The 18,057-nt window shown below is 48.3% G+C and overlaps 1 protein-coding gene across 1 annotated transcript; it reads right to left on the bottom strand.

The window, feature by feature from the left end:
* Nucleotides 1–326: 326 nt before the first annotated feature.
* NPHS1 (NPHS1, nephrin) lies at nt 327–17,562 on the bottom strand. Its single transcript, XM_011381810.2, has 29 exons — nt 16,932–17,562; nt 16,607–16,822; nt 16,408–16,530; nt 16,080–16,208; nt 15,487–15,568; nt 15,016–15,119; nt 14,701–14,828; nt 14,441–14,612; nt 14,100–14,257; nt 13,695–13,839; nt 13,468–13,592; nt 12,074–12,260; nt 11,713–11,842; nt 11,350–11,522; nt 10,770–10,910; nt 10,549–10,689; nt 9,896–10,017; nt 8,764–8,935; nt 8,517–8,673; nt 8,270–8,421; nt 6,794–6,905; nt 6,529–6,710; nt 4,915–4,971; nt 3,227–3,346; nt 3,064–3,088; nt 2,883–2,958; nt 2,612–2,705; nt 2,399–2,514; nt 327–458 (listed from the first exon to the last, which is right to left on the bottom strand). The coding sequence occupies exons 1-29, from the start codon at nt 17,143–17,145 to the stop codon at nt 327–329; spliced, it is 3,885 nt and encodes a 1,294-aa protein (XP_011380112.2). The 5' UTR covers nt 17,146–17,562.
* Nucleotides 17,563–18,057: the final 495 nt, after the last annotated feature.

Raw genomic sequence — 18,057 nt, forward strand, 5'->3', positions numbered from 1 at the left:
ATGCCTTTTCCTGCTTATGAAAATTTAATTTAAAAAGCATAAAACTCTCAAAACAACTTTTATTAGATATCTTTTACAATTCACTGTGTCCCTTTAAAGAAGTTTACTTTCCAAAGCCAATCCCAGGAGGAGTCTTCTTGATATTTTGACACCAGCTTAAATCATCTTTTGTCACTTACACACACCCCTCCATGTCCTCTCCTGAAAAAGTCCAGTCCATTTGTATCTTATGGAGCTCACTTAACGAGCTCATCCCAGGCCAGAATGAAAAGGACCACTGGAATGTTATGTCCTGCGGGTGTAAGAAGAGGGTGTCGAGAAGCTTCTCACACCAGATGTCCCCTCAGCTCAAAGGGTAGAGAATCAGGTTCCACAGTGTCCAAATCTCCTGCCACCTGATCATAGATTCCTCTTGGATCCTCATACTTGTCCTTAGACCAGTGGAGGTCACTGGGGCTCTGACGAGAAACAAAGGTGGAGTTAGAGCCATAGAGAGATGTCCTTTGGGTCATCACTGAAGCTCTAGGGATACGCACCCCTCTTTACTTCCCAGAAAAAAATGTTTTACCTTACAATTATGGGGAAATTCCAACATACACAAAGAAGATAGGGATTATAATGAATTCTTATCATGAATCTGCATGTACCCATCGCTGAGCTTTAATAATACCAACACTTTGTCAATCTTGACTTATCTATAGCTTTATATTTTCATCCCCCACCTACACTAACTGGACTATTTTTAAGCAAGCCCAAGATATCTCATGATTTCTTGTCAGAAAAATAATTTAAATGTCAGAAATATGAAACTTTTAAAAGCCCACAATGTCAGCTATGGAAATTGTGGAATGTGAGTCATGATTCCATCAGTCTTATGAATTTCCAAAACATTTTCTCATCAAAATAGAAAAGAAAAATTATGCCATGTAGAGTGGTCCTTACTTGGGATGTGCTTTGCCCTAATATTGGGAGAAATGATTTTTTTTCAGCTCAGCAAACTTTAGAGCAGACTTGCCCATGGTCCAAATATGGTCTGCTACCTGTTTGTGTACTTTCTAAGAGCTAAGAACATTTTCACATTTTTTAACCACTGGGAAAGTATCAAAAGAATAATATTTGTGACATATGAAATTCGAATTTCAGTGTTCAAAAAAAAGTTTTATTAGAACTTAGCCGCACTCATTTGTCTATGTACTGACTATGGCTGTTTTTACACTACAGTGGCAGAGCTGAGTAGTTTTGATGACAGTATGTCCTGCAAAGCCCAAAATATCTACTGGTCCTTTACCGGAAAAGTGTGCAGACTACATCTGTGCTTCAGAGGGCACATATGGTTCAGCACCACGGACAGCATTTTACTCTCATTTCCACCATCTGGAACAATGTTACCGAGAGAAATACTTGGCCCAGCATTAGCCAAAGCCATACCAAAAGTCAGGGGTTCTGCCCCACCTCCTTTACTGTGGGTAATTGGTGGGGGGTAGTTGATGGTCAAAATACCTGTCTGTTGTTTTTGCCTGCCCAGCCACTATGTTCACTTCTCTCTGGGCGTTCTGTCCCTCTCCACTCAGTCCAGCAGATTGAGTGGGCCTGGTCCCTACTCCCTGATGCCATGGGTGGACACGGATCCAGACCTGTCCAATTAGCTTATCCTGCCTCAGGGGTTCAGCGATGAGAATGTGACCCAAGCTAGACCAATAAACAATGGAGATTTGGAGATATTGGGGAAAAAGGCATTCTCTTTCTTTGAGGTTTCTCATCTAATAAGATAGAAACCTGGATTTTCTAGGGACATCTTTAGGGAGGAAATTCTGAGTCCAGCTGGGTGGGCCTGAAGACAATTTTATGCTTTGACTTTTCAACTGAGGGGGCAAAAAAACTCTTTCTTTATATCTCTGATTAACCAATATAGTGGAGATGGCTAACTATCCAACAGTAACAGAACTGTAGTGAGGCATATAGCTGCCAAGCTAGACTACATTTCTCAGCTTCCTTTGCAGTTAGCTGTGACCATGTGGCTACGTTCTCACCAGTAGAGTAGAGTGTACAATTTCTAAGCCCAGACCATAAGGCAGGGTTGTGCTTCCTTCACACTCTTTTTCCCTCTCCCACTGGTTGAAACTCCCAGTGAATTGGCCCATCCATGTAAACTTGGACGATATGCTAAGGAATGGCAGGGGACCACAATGGAGAGAACTTGGGTTCTGTAATAACCACATGCAGCAGAGCCACTCACCTCTGACTGCTATGTGAGAAAGAAATAGACTGTCTTTTTTAGGCCACTGGGTTATGGCCAGGCCTATCTGGGATAGCAGCTAGTTTACCCTGACTAATATAAGCAGTAGGATGCAGGTTTCTGGCACTAGCCATGAATGACTTCCGCTGATATAAATCTCACCATCTGTACTTCATCATAGAGGTGTCCCCAGGCCCCAGACAGGGCATACAGCCTTTCCACCTCATCATAAAGGTGCCTAGGAAAGGCCATATCCTCCTCTTCAAGATCTGTGAAACCTGGAGTTGGAGTGGAAAGAAGGGACGATCAGTGCACCCAGTGCAGATGTCAGGGGTAGCTATAAGTGGAGGGAGTTCTGATGTGGTCATAACTCACCTTGGGGATAAGACACCTCCTCCAGCATTGGTGGCAGCTGGGGGCTGAAGTCCTTCATGGAGTGATAATATGGCTCTACATCTGCTGTGCTAAGCTGTCAACATCCATCCCCACCAAAAACAAAAAACAAAAAACAAAAAAACAGATAAAGTGTTTTTCATTCTCTGACTCTCTACTTCCTGGAAAAGGCAATGATTAACCTAAATCTAATGGCAGAATTTTAGTCACTGTCAGTTCCATCAGCAGGGCTGTCAGGAGCACCCCCACTCACCGTGGAGCTTCGAGTGTCCCGGTCTCCAGTCCACTGGCTCTCCTCATAGTCATTCTTGATCTGGCTCTCCTCTGACCTTCCAGGGTGGAAGTATGGAGGGCAGTTAGGTGTTGACCTTTTGATGCCTGTCACCCCCAAACTTCCCCTAGAGCCTTTCTTACAGAAAAATTGCCCCGCTTACCCTGCCTCTGTCTTCTCTGAGATGCCTGAGAGAAGTAAGAAAAAGGAGATCAGAGACACTCCCTTCAAGTCTACTTGGCCCTGGGAAACCTTCAATATGCAGCAGCCCCAGGGATCCCCATCACCCTTGGGCCTCCATCCCAGCAGGACAAGTGTCTCCTCACCCTCAGCAAGACGCCTCAATCTCCGCTGCCAAAGGAATCTACCGACGCAGGAGGCATTAGAAAGCAGCAGAAGACCCCCAACAGCAAACAGCACAGACAGCAGAGGCAGCTCCGAGGAGCCTGAGGGCGGAAGGTACCCACTTCAGTGAGTCCACAACAACTGGCTCTAGGCCTAGAGCAGGGTTCTCTGTGTAGGGACTCAGGCAGGAGCTTCAACTTCTTATCTGAGTATTCAGGACCTGTGATCTGGCCTCTTCTGACCATCTTCTGATCTCCAGTCTTGACCATCAAACAAAGACTCAGATGTTGGACCCTCCAGCCTCACTAACTAACCATGCTGTTTCTAGATTCACTGAGGCAAATACACCTCTAAGCCTTGGAATAGTCAAATGTCTGCTCTTAAATGTCCTTTCTTCTCAACTCTTATTCACCCTTCTAACATCATCTCAAATGACTTCTTCACACAAACTTACATCCCAGACAATATTAGACTCCTCTGCTGTATGTATCCCTGAGGACAAGACTAAGTCCCTCTAAGTATATATCCATTCAGCATCCATTCTCCATCTTTTTCTAACAACACTCATTTCCCTTTGAGGAAACAGCCACTACCCTGGTCTCAGTCTGTATGGTGCTTCAGAACTCCATGGAAGACACAGTACTCATCCCTCTTTTCACAGTGATTGGTTCACAGACTGGCATTTGACCCCAGGTGGATTTTTATCAGCACACTTAGGACACACCTCTACAGGCTAAGATGTGAAATGAAAGCTAGAGGTGTGTGTGGAACTTCTTTGTACTCTTGATGAAGGAAACCGAGAAGGAAGCCATCAGCGATGAAGGCAAAATTGAGAGAGTGATAAGTAGATCCTTGGTGAAAATTCTGAGCACCTAAATCCAGCCATACTTGGAGTTTTTAATTTCAAGAGCCAAGCAATTCCTTTATTGCTGACGATAGTGGAATTTCTATCATTTGCAACCTTCTTCTCAGGCCCTGAAGGGAATTGTTTGCAAAATGGTCACAATTTTCTCTCTGTATCCATACTCTTGAGTAGTCCCTTCTACACCGACTCTGGGTTGAGCCATGTCACTTGCTTCAGCCACTAAGACAATAGCAAATGTGACAGAATCAGAAGCTTGAAAAGGTGATTGTAAATTGGAGATTGCCCTCTCTTGCTGCTCTTGGGACTCCTGTGCCCACCTCCATGTAAACAAGACTAAGGCCCTCTAAGGGGAGACATGTGGCCCAGTTATCACCATTGTCTCAACCAAGAGCCAGATCATCAGACACGTGAAGAGGGGGCCATCCTGGACCAACCAGTCTCAGCTGAGCTGCCAGCTGACTGTAGCCAGACCAGAGCTGTTCAGCCACTCATTAAATCACGAGAAATAATGTTCGTTGTTATAACTGCCCATGTTTAGGGTGGTTTGTTATGCAGCAAAAGCCAACTGATACAGGCTATGCACATGGCATGAGATCAGCTAATTCTTTCAGAATTAAAATGAATTGGGAAGAGAAAAAATTGATCACATCTACACAAGAGAAAGAACTAAGGAAATGAGCGAGGGCCTACAAGGACCAAGCTAAGTCTTAAGGGGCTGTGTCTATAGGTGGAGGGGGCAGTGTTAGAGACCAGAAACTTCTATTCTCAGGGGAGCAAGGGGTTTTCAGGGCATTGAGGACTTGCCTGCAGGCTGCTCTGTGGGCAGCTGGTAGTCAGGTTCTCCAGAAGGCTGGTATAGACCTGGGGGTGGATAAAGAAAATGTGAATTAACACCAAGAATCTGGGATAAGCCTTAAATATTTCTCAGTCTCCTATTAAATTTTTCATCTTATTTCGAGACTTATAGGAACTGACTTATTGCCCCTTAGGAATATTTCAAAAAGAGCTGGAAATTGCTGATACTGTTAATAGCCATGTTAATGTCTATAATAATATTAATTAATTATCGATGAGTGCTTTATAGTGTGCAAGTTTCTTTTAACCTGAGTTGTTAATTTTTCAAATTAACCAAAAAAGATGCTGGGCTCTCAGGATCCCTTAATAGGGGAATAAGTTCTAGCACAAGGGAAGTGAGTATAGTACTTTATGCTTTAGTTCTTAAATGGAAGACTGGAATGGGGGGACGGAGAGAAAGGGAGATTGTGGGGATGGAAAAGGGTCCTTATTTCCATGGGGTAAAAGTCTGCTCTGTCAGAAAAGGAAAGACAGAAAGAGGGTGCTTTCATGGGGCAAAGTAAACAGAAGGTGAAGGTGAGCAGGAGACATTTCTTAAAAATTAGTACTTACATAGCACTTACTTCATACAGGACCCTGTTCTAAACACTTTAGATATATTAACTCATTGAATCCTCACAACTGTCTGAGATAGACCTTACTTTCAGAAACTAAGGCACACCCTATTTTTAGAAACTGAGGCTCAAAGAAATTTAACGGAGGCTCAAAGAGGTTAAGTAACTTGCCTAAGGTTTCACAACTAGGACTTGACAGAGCTGGAAGTGGAACCCAGGCTTGTCTGAACAAGGCTCTGTGATTAACCACAACACTACAGGGCCCATCAGAGCCTAAACGTTCTCATTACTCTTATTCAAAGAATTTGTTCATTTCATCAAAGTTGCTGAATTTATTAGCATAAAGTTGTTCATAATATTTCCTTATTATTCCCTTAATGTAATGTTCCCTCTTTCATTCCTGATATTGGTTAACTTGTGTCTTCTCTCTTTTTCACCTAGCTTAACTTTATAAATGTTGTTAATTTTTTAAAGCAATAGCTTTCAATTTTATTGATCTTACTCTATTATTTTTCTGTTTTTGAGTTTGCCAGTTTCTGCTCTTACCTTAATTATTTCCTTCCTTCTGTTTCCTCTGGGTTTAATTTGCTCTTCTTTTTTTAGTTTCTTAAGAAACTTATAGTGTTAATTCGAGGCCTTTTTTTCTTTTTTTCTTTTTAAATCTAATATGTGCATTCAATGCTACAAATTCCCTGCTAAGCACTGCTTTAGCTGCACCCCATGGTTTTCATTTTCATTCAATTCAAACTCTTTTCTAACTTCCCTTGTGTCACTAATTACATTCAGATAGTATAATTTAGTGACTCAAATCTAGTCTCTGGAGTTTACCTATCTGAGTTTCAACCGCATCTCTATCCCCGTCCAGCTGTGTGATCTTCGACAATTGCTTAACCTCTCTGGGCCTCAGTTTCTTCATCTATAAAAAGGGACTAATAGTACTGACTTCACCATACCACCCTTTAAGTCCTCCGCAGAACTCTGCAAACTGTCCAAGACTGTCCCTTCCCACCTGGGGTGGTGATAGAGATCTGAGATCCCTTGTCAGCTAGTCCGCTGTCCCCCAGGGCATTGTTGGCCAGTAGCCAGACCCTGTATCGCGTAGAAGGCTGCAGCCCAGTCAGTGTGAAGGTGGTGGCCTGGGGTGGTAGGACATCCATGTAGAGGAACCCTGGGATCCCCAGAGCCTCATACCTATATGAGAGGGAGGGCAATCACTCAGGAGGGTGCCCCAGCCCTGTTGGCTGCCACCCCTTTCTGCCTTAACAAGGACCCACCTGATTTGGAACCTCTGTGGCAAGCCCCCATCAAAGCCAGGTTTCCACTCCAGCCCCACCGAGTATGGGGTCATGCTCATAACCCTTAATCCTGATGGAGGATCAGGGCGGCCTTTAAGGAGAAGGACAGAGAGAGTAGTCAGAGGATACAAAAATACTCTGGAAGATTTCTTCCAGATATTACTAAGAGTGATTTTAAATATATAGTCGATTCTCATTATTCATAGTGGTTATGTTCTATAAAGTCATTGTGAATACTGAATTAGCAAATACCAAACCACTGCTTCTAGGGAAAATGCAGACTTAGGTTCCTACAAGCCCGTAGTCACATTTTTATCAAATCATCACTACATGATCTTGTTTTGTTTGTTTCTGTTTAAAGATACCCTATGTAATATACCTTGTTGATTCATTAACATTAAACTCATAGCTGATAGTGCTATAACTCATGCCTGAACGAACCTTTTCCAACAGAAGTATTTTCTCCATAAGGCACATCACAGCCTTCTTGCAGTTAGGAACACCAGACAGCACTTCAGCTCTATGCTTGGGGGCCATTCTAAATAGCAAAACCACTAACAAAAAGCACAAAAAAATATAGCACTAAATAGACCTCGAAAAGCACATTTATTTATGTATGAGAGCTGAAACGAGAGAGCAGAATGTGACTTTGTTCTACTTAGGCTGAGAATGTGTTCACTGGGTGACTCGAATTTTTCACCCATTTTGTGCATGTCACTAACCACTGAGAAAGCAGCATGAGTATTGATTTGGGGGTAACAAATAAATTTTAGCAAATAGACAAATTTGCAAATAAAGACTCTACAAATAATGAGGATCGACAATATGTTCCTTGTAGTGGAATTTTTGTGCTTATAACCATTCCCCTCATTTCTCTTGGTTACAGAACTCTGATTATTCTTTGGAGAATCACTTGCCCACATTTTCAGGCTCCCAATGGGAGTGACTCTACCCCTTATAGGATGGACATATGACAAGGCCTGGACAACCAGAGTATTGCATTCCCCTGACCACATGATTGATTCAGGGCTGGGAGCCAGGTAGAGCCAACGAATCTTAATTCTAGTGCTTTTATACCACTGTTAGGAAGAGAAAAAATTATATTTCCCCCAGGAATAACAGCCCACTATGAGAAGCCTTAGAATAAAGACAACATAGAGAAAATCAGACCTAACAGATGGAGAGTTCTTGATAACAGCTGAACCTGGATCTAGTGACTCCTGAAAATCTACTTTTAAGTTACATGTGCCAATAAGTTCTCCCTCCTTTTTTTTCCTTCGTTGTGGGTTTCCTTGCAAATCCAGTCTCCATTAGGATTTTCAGGTCAGGCAAAAACTCTATTCTTACTTATAAACACTTCTCAGGTTTCAGGAACACTGCCAATGCCAACTGGAGACTTGGGGACTAACCCAGGGAGCACCCTCCCAACACCCTCACAGCCTTCTCCCACCATACTGATGCTGACGAGTTGAATGTTGGTGTGATCCGAACCAAGGGGGTTGGTGGCTGTGCATGTGAAGAGGGCATAATCCTGGGCTGCAGACACATTGGCAATCGTCAAGAGACTGCTATGGACTCCACCTTGGTGATATGTGTGTTCCATGTACCTGGAGAGGAGTTGCAGCAGAAATTCAGAGAGGGTAACTGGGGCTGAGGGACCAGAGTTGGGGCTGGAGTGCTACCTGGCTGAGCCTGGGCTCACCTGGGATCTTGGAGATCCAGAGGGACCCCATTTTTAGTCCAAGTGAAGACAATGTTGGGGACACCTCGGGCACGACAATGGAGGGTGGCAGAACTGGTGCTGTCTCCAGCTGCAGCCACCTTAGTTAAAGGAGTGGGGTGTTCCACCTGGGGAGCAACTAGGAGCGGTTGGGAGTCAAAATGAGGTATGCAGAAGGATTGTGGGTTTAGTGGCAGGCCCTGAAGTCAGGGGTATGAGCGTTACTCACATCTGATGACAAGACGGACCAGCCCTCGGGCTGGAGGTGGCACCCCATTGTCCACAATGCACTGGTAAGCACCAGCCTGAGTCAACTTGGCATTGTGAATCCTAAGACGCCCTGTGGACCCTTTTGAGATCTTCTCCATATCATCCAGGCTCTGGTCCTCCTCCTCTTCTCCCTGGAGGCCCAAGATTCAGGGAGATGGCCCCCAGTCTTTGCCCCAGCTCCATTATCCCTTCTGTAGTTTTATTTTCCCAGCCACTATCGCTCTTTACAAAGCTAGCAAAGAAAAAATTCCTCTTGTCATCTATTTATCTATCCATCCATTTATCCAACCATTCATGCATGGAGCCATTTATTCACCTATCTATCCATCTATTTAACCATCCACCTATTCACCAATTCATCCACTTATCCACCCATTCATCTACCTCTCCTTCCATCCATTCATCCATTCATCCATTCATTAATCCAACTATTTGTCTTCCTTTAATCCATTCATCTATTCTCTTTCATCTCTCCACCTATCCTCCCTATCTATTCACTCATACATGTACCACTCATAAGTACATGCATCTGTTCATCGATTCATCCAGCCACCTATTTATCTATCTCTCCATCCAACCATCCATTCATTTATTGATCCTTCATCTTTTCACAGATATCTTTACACTGATGGTCTGTCTATCTATCTATCTATCTATCTATCTATCTATCTATCTATCTATCTATCTATCTATCTATCTATCTATCTTCTATCTATCTATTTTCTAATCTAATCCATTTACCTACTCATTTCTCTCATTCAATTATCTAGTCATTCATCTTTAATCCATTTATCCATTCATTCATTTGTCCCTTTGTCCATCTGTTATTCCATCCACTCATCCATCTAACTGTTCATCCACCCATTTACCTATCATTCCGTATATCCATCCACCTGCCCACTCACTCACCTGGTTATCTATCCACTCATCCATCCATTCATCTGCCATTCAACAGTTAGTTCTTGAGCATGCTGTGACATGTATATAGTTACACAAGATCATGTAGATGTGACTCCTCCTCCCAAGGGGCTCACAGTCAAGAAACCACATCTCCCAGCCCCACCTCTTTTTACCAAAGGTTAGATTCTCACCAATCTCTCCCAGTTGAACATCCCCGGAAGGATGGGGTTGGCATCAACAGTGCAGACTATATCCACAGAACCCCCAATATTCACCTCAGTGGGGTCCTGAAGAGCTCGGATAGTGGGAGCATCTGGAAGAGGCAGGGGTTTGGGGGAGGCACTTAGGCCTCAACAGGCCATGGTGGGAGAGGATCCCAGGTGGGAGGGGGTCCCAGGTGGGAGAGGTATCTTAGAGGTGTCCAGGAAAGTTACGGGTGTGACACAGTCTGCTCTTTATGTGGAGAACTTCGAGTTGTTCTCAGGGTTAGTGAGGTTGTTCTCACTTTCTACTGTGCCTCTGTGGTGACATGAGTAGGTCCAGACTTCCAGAATTGTGTGGAGGTGGGGCTTCCACAGTAGGCTTGGTGGGAATAACTCCCATGTAGGTTGGTCCCCTATCTGGACAGATTCCACATAGGATCTCTCTAGTGAGTAAGCATGTTTCCATCACTGTTGATCAGAGTGAGAGGCTTCCAGGATGGGTGAATATCCCTGGGTGGGAGGAGCTTCCACAATAAGGAGATTCCACAGTGGGCAAAGTTCCCTGGGTAGGCGTGGTTTCCATGATGGATGGGGCTCCCAGAGCTACCTAGTTTCCTAGGGTGATGGGGGAAGGGGCTCACAGTGTACATCCAGCCGCACTAGAGCTTCAGCGGTGCCCTCCGAATTCTGGCAGTGCAGCTGATAGAGGCCGTCGTCAGCGCGGGTCACATTCCATAGCTGTAGTGCTCCACCAGACAGGATGCGATGCCGGGGGCCACCAGCTGAGAGAGGTCAGGATAAGAGGGCTGCTAGGCCCTCCCTTTCCAAAGACCTGCACCCCTCTCCATGCCCATTCCCACACCTGGGCTGAGGCGGTAGCCCCGGAAGGTCCAGTTGAAGGCCTCTGGGGCCGGGTTGGCAGACACCGACACTGGCAGCAGTGCTTCGCCCTGCTCCGCTGCAGTCACCACAAGCACCTGTTCCCCCAGGAACTCTGGAGGGTCTGCGGAGGTGGCGCCGCCGGGAGTCAAAATTGTTAAGATCAGGGTCCGGGATGGATTTGAGATCAGGTACAGGTGTAAAGGGTTAAAAGCGGGATTGGGACTAGATTTAAGATGAACAAAGTAACAATTAAGTTCCAAACTGAGTTTAGGGGTTTGGTTAAGGATGGAAGTTAGGATCCAGTTTAAGAAAAGGGTAGAGGCCAGATTTAGGTTTAAGGATAGAGGTTTAAAGAGGGTTCAGGAGGCGGGGGTCATAGTCAGGGATTAGGATAGAGGATAAAGGCAAGACGGGGTTTGGGCAGGACAGGAGTTGGTGCAAGGCCAGGGTCAGAATGAAGTTCAGGAAAGTTTGAAGGTTTAGGATGGAGCTCAAGAACAGTGTCAAGGTGAAGACTCGAGTGGTAATCAAGGAGGGAACCACGAGATTGGCACACATACACAGCACGTTGAGGCGGTAGAAGGCGCTCACGGTTTCCCGTAGCTCGGTGCTATGGGCACGGCAGGTCACACGGTGTCCGTGGTCGCGAGATGAAATTCTGAGAAGGACGCTCTTGGCGGCGGCAGAACCTTTGAATGGGGCACTCCGGGGCCGTGCGGCCACGCCTTCCAGCCTGCGAACCAGGCGGGGATGGGGTGGGGTCAGGTCAGGGCCGGCGCGGGGGTGGGAGCAGAGCCAGAGGTGGGCTGGGTATTGGGCAGGACAAAGGGGAGCTGGGGCGGGGTGGTGGTGGTGGGGCGGGACTCGGAAGGTAAGGGGGCGTGACCAGAACCAGGGAGAGGCAGGGTCACTCTCACTCTCACCTCTCCCCCTCCTTGTCCCAGGACAAGTTGACAGGAGGGTTGCTGCTAACGCTGACGCACGTCAAGTTTAAAGCATCCCCAGAGCGCAGCGCTGAGGCGTTGGCCAGGATCGTCACATTAGTTGGAGGAACTTTAAGAACGGGTCGGAGGAGCTAGGCTCAGAGGTGAAGGGAAGGCCCGAACTGCTTCCGCTCCGCCTTAACCCCAGGCTCGGCCTAGCCTAGCGTCCCTTGACCCGCCTCGCCTCCTCTGCTCACCCGTGTGCTGACTCTGCAGCATCCACAGTTCCCCTCGACAGCAATGGCTCAGTTCCCGGCTGCGGCCAAGCCCTCCCACCCACTCCGGCCGTGCGTGCCCTCACACTGCACCACAAGCTGCGTGGACGCGCTGAGCTGGCCGGCCTTGCACGTGAACTTGGCCTGGTTGTCCGACGGACCCGTGATCAGCACTAGCTCACGGGAGAAGGTGCTCCCGGACTTCTCCAGACTTCCCAGCTGCACCCGCCGCGGCTCCTGGGGCGGCCAGGGTTCGGTCACCGTGCGCGAATCCTGAGGGTGGAGACAGACTGGAGGACTGCGGGTAGCCCTGGTATTGCCCCCTGAGATGTCCCCATTGGGTTGACCGCCGCCAGCCCAGATAAAGTCTGTGTGATGAGAAAAAGGCGCCCCCTTCCGCGGGCACCCGGCTAGGGCAGAAGAATGGGACTGGAATTGATCACCCCTGACCCTGAATCTCTCCCGCCTGACCTGGACCGCGTGAGTCCCGCGGTTTTGCTGACTGATCCCGCCTCCAGTCCAGCGCCTCACCCCACGCTCCGCCTCCTCTGCTCACCCGAGGCCTGCAATCGTTAGCGCCTCTTGCTGACCGTCAACCCCATTCCTCAAAATCCATTTTAGCTACATTTACCAAATATCACATACTCCAGGAAACTCCCTTGGAATTCCCAAGCTTTTCTTAGAATTCCTTCATTTTTTTTCCTATCTTTAATTCTTTTTCTTAAAATTCTCACTTTCCTCAAAAATCTCCTTTGATCGTTTCCTTAATTCCATTGTCTTTCCACAGATTTCTGAATCCCTCCCCAATATCCTTTAATTATCTTTATCTTTTACTAGAATCCTTTGTGTGGCCCAAAGGCTTGGCATTTCCACAGAATTCCATCCAATTAAATTCAATTCCATTTTATTCCTATAATTCCTAGTCTTTCCCCCCAAATTTCCACTAGCTCCTTAACTTCCAAAGATCTTTCCAGAATTCTGTCAGAATTTCTTTTACTTTTACCAGAATTTCATTTACTTACTCCCAAATTCCAAGAATTCAATATAATATTAATGGATTTTCAGTATTCTGTGGAATTACTAGTCTTTCTCCAAATTTCTAGCTTTTGTCCATCATTGTCTTTGTTCCTGAAATTCTTAGTCTTTCCCTAAAATCTCTGCCACTTCACCTGAATTCTGAGATTTCATCAGCATATCCTTTAATTTTAATGACATTAATTGCCTTTTCTCTAGAATTCCCAATCCTGATTCAGAATTCCTTCTTTTAAGCTAGAATGCTCACTGATTTCCCAGAATTACCGGCATTTTCCATTAAATCATTATGGCAATGTGTCTTTTCCAAATTCCTGCCAAAATTCAAAATCTCCAGTATTTTTCAAGTGTAGATTTTTCCAAGATTTCCCAAGACTCTGGAGGAAAGACAGGCCTTCATGCTTCCTCCACATTCCTGGCCACTGCATAGCCCTTGCTTGGCACTGACCTTGTACCAGGTGAGGGAGGGGTCTGGGTTGCCTCCAATGGCCAGACACACCAACTTCACCCGGGTCCCCGCCCGGAGGCGCTGCCCCTCCGGGGAACCCTCAATCCACAGCTTCTGGGCCGGATCTGTGGAGAAAGCCAGGAAGAGGGATTTTACTCTCTGGGCTGGGGCCCAAGGGTGGGGTCTCTACAGCATGAGCCACCCCCGGGGCAAAGGTGGGGGCTCACATTTCACATTCAGGGTGAGTGACTTCTTGAAAGTCTCCTTGGTGAAGGCCTCACTAAAGGCTTCACAAGTGAGGGTCAGACCATTGTCCTCGCGTCGCACCAGGAACGTCAGGTTGGACATGGAGATGTGGCCACCATAAAGGCCCTGGCAGGAAAGAGCTTCAGCCTGGGTACTAGAGCACCCTCACCCATGGTACTAGGGGCCTGAGACCACCCCAGATCCCAGCACGGACACATGATGCATCTTCACCCTCTCCTTTGTCAGACCCAGGAGGCACAGGTCCCAGTCCATGCTCCCCAAGGACAAAGGCATCCAAGCTATTGGACCCCTCCTCTCCGAGATCCAGGAGTCATGCCCCCCAGCTCCCTCCTCCCTCAGACTTAGGAGCCTGGCCCCAGCCTCACATCCATGATCATCTCCTCTGTGGGCAACAGCTGCCGCCAGCCCAGCCACCATCTCAGCAGGACCCGTGGGCGACTGGACTTGGTGATGCAGGAGAGCGTCACATTCTTGTTCTCAGACTGGGATGCAGATCCCAGGATGGTAATGGCACTGGGGGGAACTGCGGGGATGGTAGACAGAGGAGGGATACTAAGCTGGGCTGGATGCCTCACAGACCAGCCCACATAGGGATCTGGGGACAGATGATGAAGTCTTTGGCATCAGACAGGCATGATTTGTGGGCACAAGCAGATGGTTCTCTGGGGCATGGACTGACGGATGGGCAGCTGGCACCAGGACTCACAGGTCACCTGCAGCGTGACCCCGCGTTCCTGGACCCCTTTAGATACGCTGTTGTGGGCTTCACAGCTGAGCCTCGCCCCATGGTCTTCCGGTCGCACATTCATCACTAGCATGCTGCGTGCAACCGCCTGAGCATGCTCTGTGTCCCACGCTGTGTATATGGGCTGGCCATTCTGGAGAAAGAGACAGGACTGGGCTAGTTCAAGGCCAGCTCCTGGCTCTCACCTTCCTCCTCACCCCCATGCCTGCCTCTGCCCTCACCTTCAGCCACTGCAGTGTGGCTGGCGGATTCCCTCCTTGGGCCACACACAGCAGCTCCAATCTCTGCCCTGCTCGCACGTGCCCCTCCTCCAGGCCTGGCCAGTCAATCGTAGGCGGTCCTGGGGGGACTGGGGAGCAGCAGTCACTCAGTGGGCCTGGGGAGCCCATCCATTATTTCCAGGCTCTAAAATCTCCCTTTGAACACCCATGTTTCTCTTTGAGAGCTGGAACCTTTCATAATCCCTGTGCTCCCCAGGACCCTCAATTCTTACTCCCTGTCCCTAGTGCCCACAGCCAACCTAGTTCTCCACTTACACAGAACATTCATGGTGATTGAGACCTTGATAGGGGTGTCTAAAGCAGGGCTGGACCCCTCACAGACCAGTAACTTCCCATTATCCGAGCTCTGGGGTGTCACCCTGGGTGGGAAGTTGAGGTTCTAGAGTCAGTCATCATCTGAAATTTGGAGATTTAGAGTAAAGAGGTCCCCACACCTGATCTAAGTCTTTATGCTGATTTCCCCTAGGATATGGAGTTCCATGGAAGAGATTTGGGGGGTCAGCAGTGAGAACTGGGGTCCCAGAGACCCACACATGGCCGAAAGCTTTGTACTTGGTAATCTGGAACTGGAGTTCCCATGAAGAAGTTTTTGATTGCCAGGGTGAAGAATTGGGTCTCAGATGTTCATACCTGACTCATGTTTCCATGCTTGAATACCTGAGACATGGAGTCTTCATGGAGAAATTTGGGGGTGAGGCTGAGGGTAGGGCATCCCAGCTCCCATACCTGGCCGTGGCCTCTGTGATGAAGAGTTTCTCCTCAGACCCCTCATTCACATTAGCAGAGATGCCGGAAATTATTTGTCCACCTTGGGGCAACAAGAGGGCTGGAGGGGTGCCAGGTTCCCCCCAAGATAGATCTTGGGGAGCATGGCCTGAAAGTCATCAGGGTGGACACACTGCCCACCTCTCCTGGGTCTGGAGGAAAAGCACTAACCCCACTCCCTCCACACATTCAAGCCTCCCTGAATCCCGGAGTCCTCAGGGCTGGCTCCTAGGCCTCTCCTGTCCCTTCCCCTCCTTCCGGAGTGTATCACCCACCCCCATTACCTCAGCTTCTCGTTTTTGCACTGATGATAACACCCATATCTCTGTTCGGAGCCTCAGCCCTTTCCCTGAGTCCCAGACCAGCAGTCTTGTGATCTCCTGGTGCCTTTCCCGGGATGTCCCCTTCCATCTACTGGGTCCTACACTGGCCTCAGCATCTCCCCAAGCCTATGTCCCCATCTCAGGAATGTAATGTTTTCTGGGGCCCTTAGGAGGGCACTGAGCCCCACTCCAGTGGTCTCACATTGTCCCCAGCAGTTCACCCACACTTACTCTGGAGGAAGGTGATGTCAGGTGCTGGTTTTGCGTCCCCAGACACACAGCTGACCACATATTCCTGCCCGGCTACCCATGTGACTGTGCTTCCTGCCTCAGGAGTCAGCTGAAGCACCTTGGGGGGCACTGGTGAAAAAGAGTCTGGGGTAAGCTGCCACCACCGAGAAAGATATAAGGATTCGAGCTTTGAGTCTCATTGCTCATGAAATGAGTTCTGCACCTCAGATCGAAGGAAGGAGAGGTTGGGAGTTTGGACTTCTGAGCTCTGGGGTAGGAGAGGGCTGGAAGTCCAGACTCATGGATCATGGGGGTCTCTCACTCATACCCAGGACAGAGAGGATCACTCTGGGAGACACGAGCTCAGGGCCTGTCTCTGAGCGGCCGACCTGGCACTCATACTCTGCATCATCGCTGAGGTCACATGCTTCAATATGCAGGTGGAATTCACCTGCAAGTGGGACTGAAGGTCAGGGCCACGGTCAGCTTCTGCTAGTGGCTCAGGGTCTCAGGCTTTGATTCCTTACCTCTAGTAGGATCTCCTTCCAGGTGGTACCGTGGAAAGCTGGGGATCCTAGGATCAGGGCCTAAGAGTAGTCCATCTTTGGCCCATTGCACTGTACTGCCGGGGGCACTGACCCCACACTGCAGCTCAGCAGCAGCCCCTTCTACCACCGTTGTGTTTTCAGGCAGAGCCCAGAAGCCTCTGGAAACTGAGGCAGCGATTGGCGACTGGGCCAGGCCTGGGGACACAGGAAAGTTAACAAGAGAGGGAAGAGGGTCTGTATGGAGAATGTGGGTGGGAAATGAGAGCCTCTTAACGCTAAGTCACAAGGCCAGGATTCCACTCACCTGTGGTCAGCAGCCCCATGAGAAGCAGGGGAGCCTGGATGGGGATCCTCAGGGCCATCCCGGATCCTCTGCCTATGGCTCCCGTCGTGTCCACTGCTTGTGTCCTGGGTCGGCCTCTGGCTTTCCCTGGGTCCCTCTCCCTATGTCTCGGTCTCTCGCTTTTCTCTTTGTCTCTCTCCTTCTGTCTCCTCTCTCTATTTTTCTCTCTTCCCATCAGTCAGTCTTTCCCTCCCTCTTTCTTTCTTCCTCTCTATCTCCCTCTCTATCTCTCTCCCCGCTCTAAGTCTCCTCTACTATCCCTCCTCCTGCCCCTGTCTTTCTATCTCTCCCTAAAGCACACTCTCTCTCCAAGCAAGTTTCTATCTCCCTCCCCGTCAATCTCTATTTCTCCTTCTTCTCTCCTGCTATGCTCACCCCTGCTCTCCTCTTACCACTCACACCCTCTCAGGGAAGACTCGTTGCTCAGAGTCTGGCAGGCCCCACGAGCTAAGGAGAGTGATGAGGCTGATGAAGTCACTGGCAGAGTTGAGCCCTGTTCTTGAACCCAGCCTGATCTTGTCCTCCTCACACTGCTACCTCCCCCAGGCACCCTCTGGAATCTCCAGCTGCAGGCCTCTGCCCAACATTCTCCTCCCGGCCCAGCTGTAGAGTGAAATCCCCTGTCAGCACATGCCAGACATATTCCTCAGTGCCTCCCCAGCCCCCATGACCTCAAGGGCCTGGCTTGTGCCAGGGATAAAGGGGTGTAAACCAGACCAGACAGTCCCAGATCAGCATGGGGAGCAGAGAGCTGGGCCTGGAGTGGGGCTAGGACTCCCCAGCTCTTCCCTGCACTGGTACACAGCCTTGGCAAGTCTCTTTCTTCCCTGAGTAAACAATACCCCCTCGGTGACATTAGGGATATCTGTTGGAGAGTGTGCAAGAGTGTGTGTGAGAGACTGGGAAAATGCAGATATCTGCGAAGGTGCACGTGAAGTGCATGTGAGTGAGCATGGGGAAGGTGAGAGTGAATTGTTATCTGTGAAAACATGTGCAGAGTGAGTGTGTACGAGTGTCTAAGGTGTAAGTGTGCAGGGAGCAGGTCAGTCAGAGTGTGGGAGTGAAAGGTAGGGCTAAGACCACCAGT

The sequence above is a fragment of the Pteropus vampyrus genome, unplaced genomic scaffold, assembly GCF_000151845.1.
Source record: "Pteropus vampyrus isolate Shadow unplaced genomic scaffold, Pvam_2.0 Scaffold452, whole genome shotgun sequence".
Taxonomy (NCBI): Eukaryota; Metazoa; Chordata; class Mammalia; order Chiroptera; family Pteropodidae; genus Pteropus; species Pteropus vampyrus.

What these genes read in the sequence shown, in the direction of transcription:
- NPHS1 (XM_011381810.2), bottom strand. Translation starts at nt 17,145, where the DNA reads ATGGGAAGAGAGAAAAATAGAGAGAGGAGACAGAAGGAGAGAGACAAA. An exon ending in ATCACAGAGGCCACGGCCAG is followed by an intron (nt 15,120 to 15,486) that starts GTATGGGAGCTG and finishes CTTCCCACCCAG; the next exon opens with GGTGACACCCCAGAGCTCGG. An exon ending in GGTCCGTCTTGTCATCAGAT is followed by an intron (nt 8,674 to 8,763) that starts GTGAGTAACGCT and finishes AACCGCTCCTAG; the next exon opens with TTGCTCCCCAGGTGGAACAC.